General features: G+C 40.3%; 1 protein-coding gene across 1 annotated transcript; it reads left to right on the forward strand.

The window, feature by feature from the left end:
- Positions 1-238: 238 nt before the first annotated feature.
- Positions 239-1,197, forward strand: LOC149449644 (olfactory receptor 8U3-like). Its single transcript, XM_089692978.1, has one exon. It carries the CDS (start codon positions 239-241, stop codon positions 1,190-1,192), a length of 954 nt encoding a protein of 317 aa, XP_089549104.1. The 3' UTR covers positions 1,193-1,197.
- Positions 1,198-1,550: the final 353 nt, after the last annotated feature.

Consider the following 1,550-nt stretch of genomic DNA (forward strand, 5'->3'; position numbering starts at 1 on the left):
TGACCTACCCTTATCGAATGGTGAGAAGTGGGTGTTGATTATTGATATTGCTTATTAGTGTCCATATTAATATTTGTCTCCCCCCCCCCCCATTTTCTTATAGGGTCAGCCAAGACAGCTATTACTTTCAGGAACAGGTCAAGGTTGACAGCCTCTGAATTTCTATCAGCATCAACTTCCCTTAAAATATCTACATCTAAAATTTAGACTGATTTCTTTTCCATACAAGAAGAACTCAATGACTATGGAAAACAACACACAAGTGAAAGAGTTTGTGTTTTGTGGACTAACCAACAATGATAAGCTGATCCCATTCCTTTTTGCCTTTTTTTTCATGGTATACCTTGTGACTGTGTTTGGAAACGCTGGCCTGATCATTATTGTCAATGTTGCCTCCAATCTCAAGACTCCAATGTATTACTTCTTGAGTTACCTCTCAGCAGTTGACCTCTTCTACTCCACGTCTGTCACTCCTAAAATGTTGTCTGATCTTATATCTCTCAAGAAGACTATATCAGTTCACGGATGTGCCATCCAGCTGTTAATCTTTGCTACCATGGCAGGTACTGAGGTTCTCCTACTTTCAAGTATGTCGTACGACCGATATGCTGCTATCTGCCACCCTCTTCACTACGTTTCCATCATGACCAAGAAGAAATGTGCGTCTCTTGTCAGTCTGTCATTTTTCTTTGGCTTTCTTCAGTCCATTGCACAGATTGGCTGTTTGTTTAGCCAATGGTTTTGTGGACCAAATGTTATCGACCATTTCTACTGTGACATCCCTCCAATACTTCAACTGTCCTTCTCCAAAACGCTTCAATGCACCATTTTATCCATGACCCTAATTGGTTCTTACAGCCTTTGCTCATTATCAGCAATCCTGGTCTCGTACGTTCTCATTTTCTCCACCATATTACGTATAAAGTCTTCAAAAGGGCGACAGAAAGCATTCAACACTTGTTCTTCTCATCTTCTGTGTGCCAGTGTCTTCTATGTTACAGTTCTTTTTACTTATGTGCGCTCTCCCACTGCCCTACAGAAGCAAGACAAGGTGATCTCTGTTTTCTATGCAGTAGGAACCCCAATGTTGAATCCTCTTATCTACAGCCTGAGGAACCAAGAGGTGAATAAGGCCATAATGCAAGGATTTAAAAAAATTTCACATTTACTTAAAATAAATATAATTGTTTAGGGTAATGATTATGGTTCCTTATTTCATGTTCAATGTGCAATTGTTAGTGAAAAGTTTAAGTTGCATTTGAAGAATAAGACTGTCTTTTTTGGCTATAGATACATTTTAGGCACTTCCCTTTTACCAGCAACGCCCCATATTCTGAGATACATTAGATAGAAAGGTACTAGGTGTAATCCTAGACTCCCATCTGTCCTTTCACCCCCAAATCCAATCACTGTCCAAATCTTGTAGATTTGACCTCTGCAACATCCTTAAGATACGCCCGTTCCTAACCTCGGAAACCACTAAGCAACCTATTCACTCCCTGGTTATCTCTCGTCTTGACTATTGTAACTCCCTCCTCACTGGCCGACCT

This window comes from Staurois parvus, unplaced genomic scaffold, assembly GCF_062004578.1.
Source record: "Staurois parvus isolate SC_StPar_1 unplaced genomic scaffold, SC_StPar_1.0 ptg000609l, whole genome shotgun sequence".
Lineage (NCBI taxonomy): Eukaryota > Metazoa > Chordata > Amphibia > Anura > Ranidae > Staurois > Staurois parvus.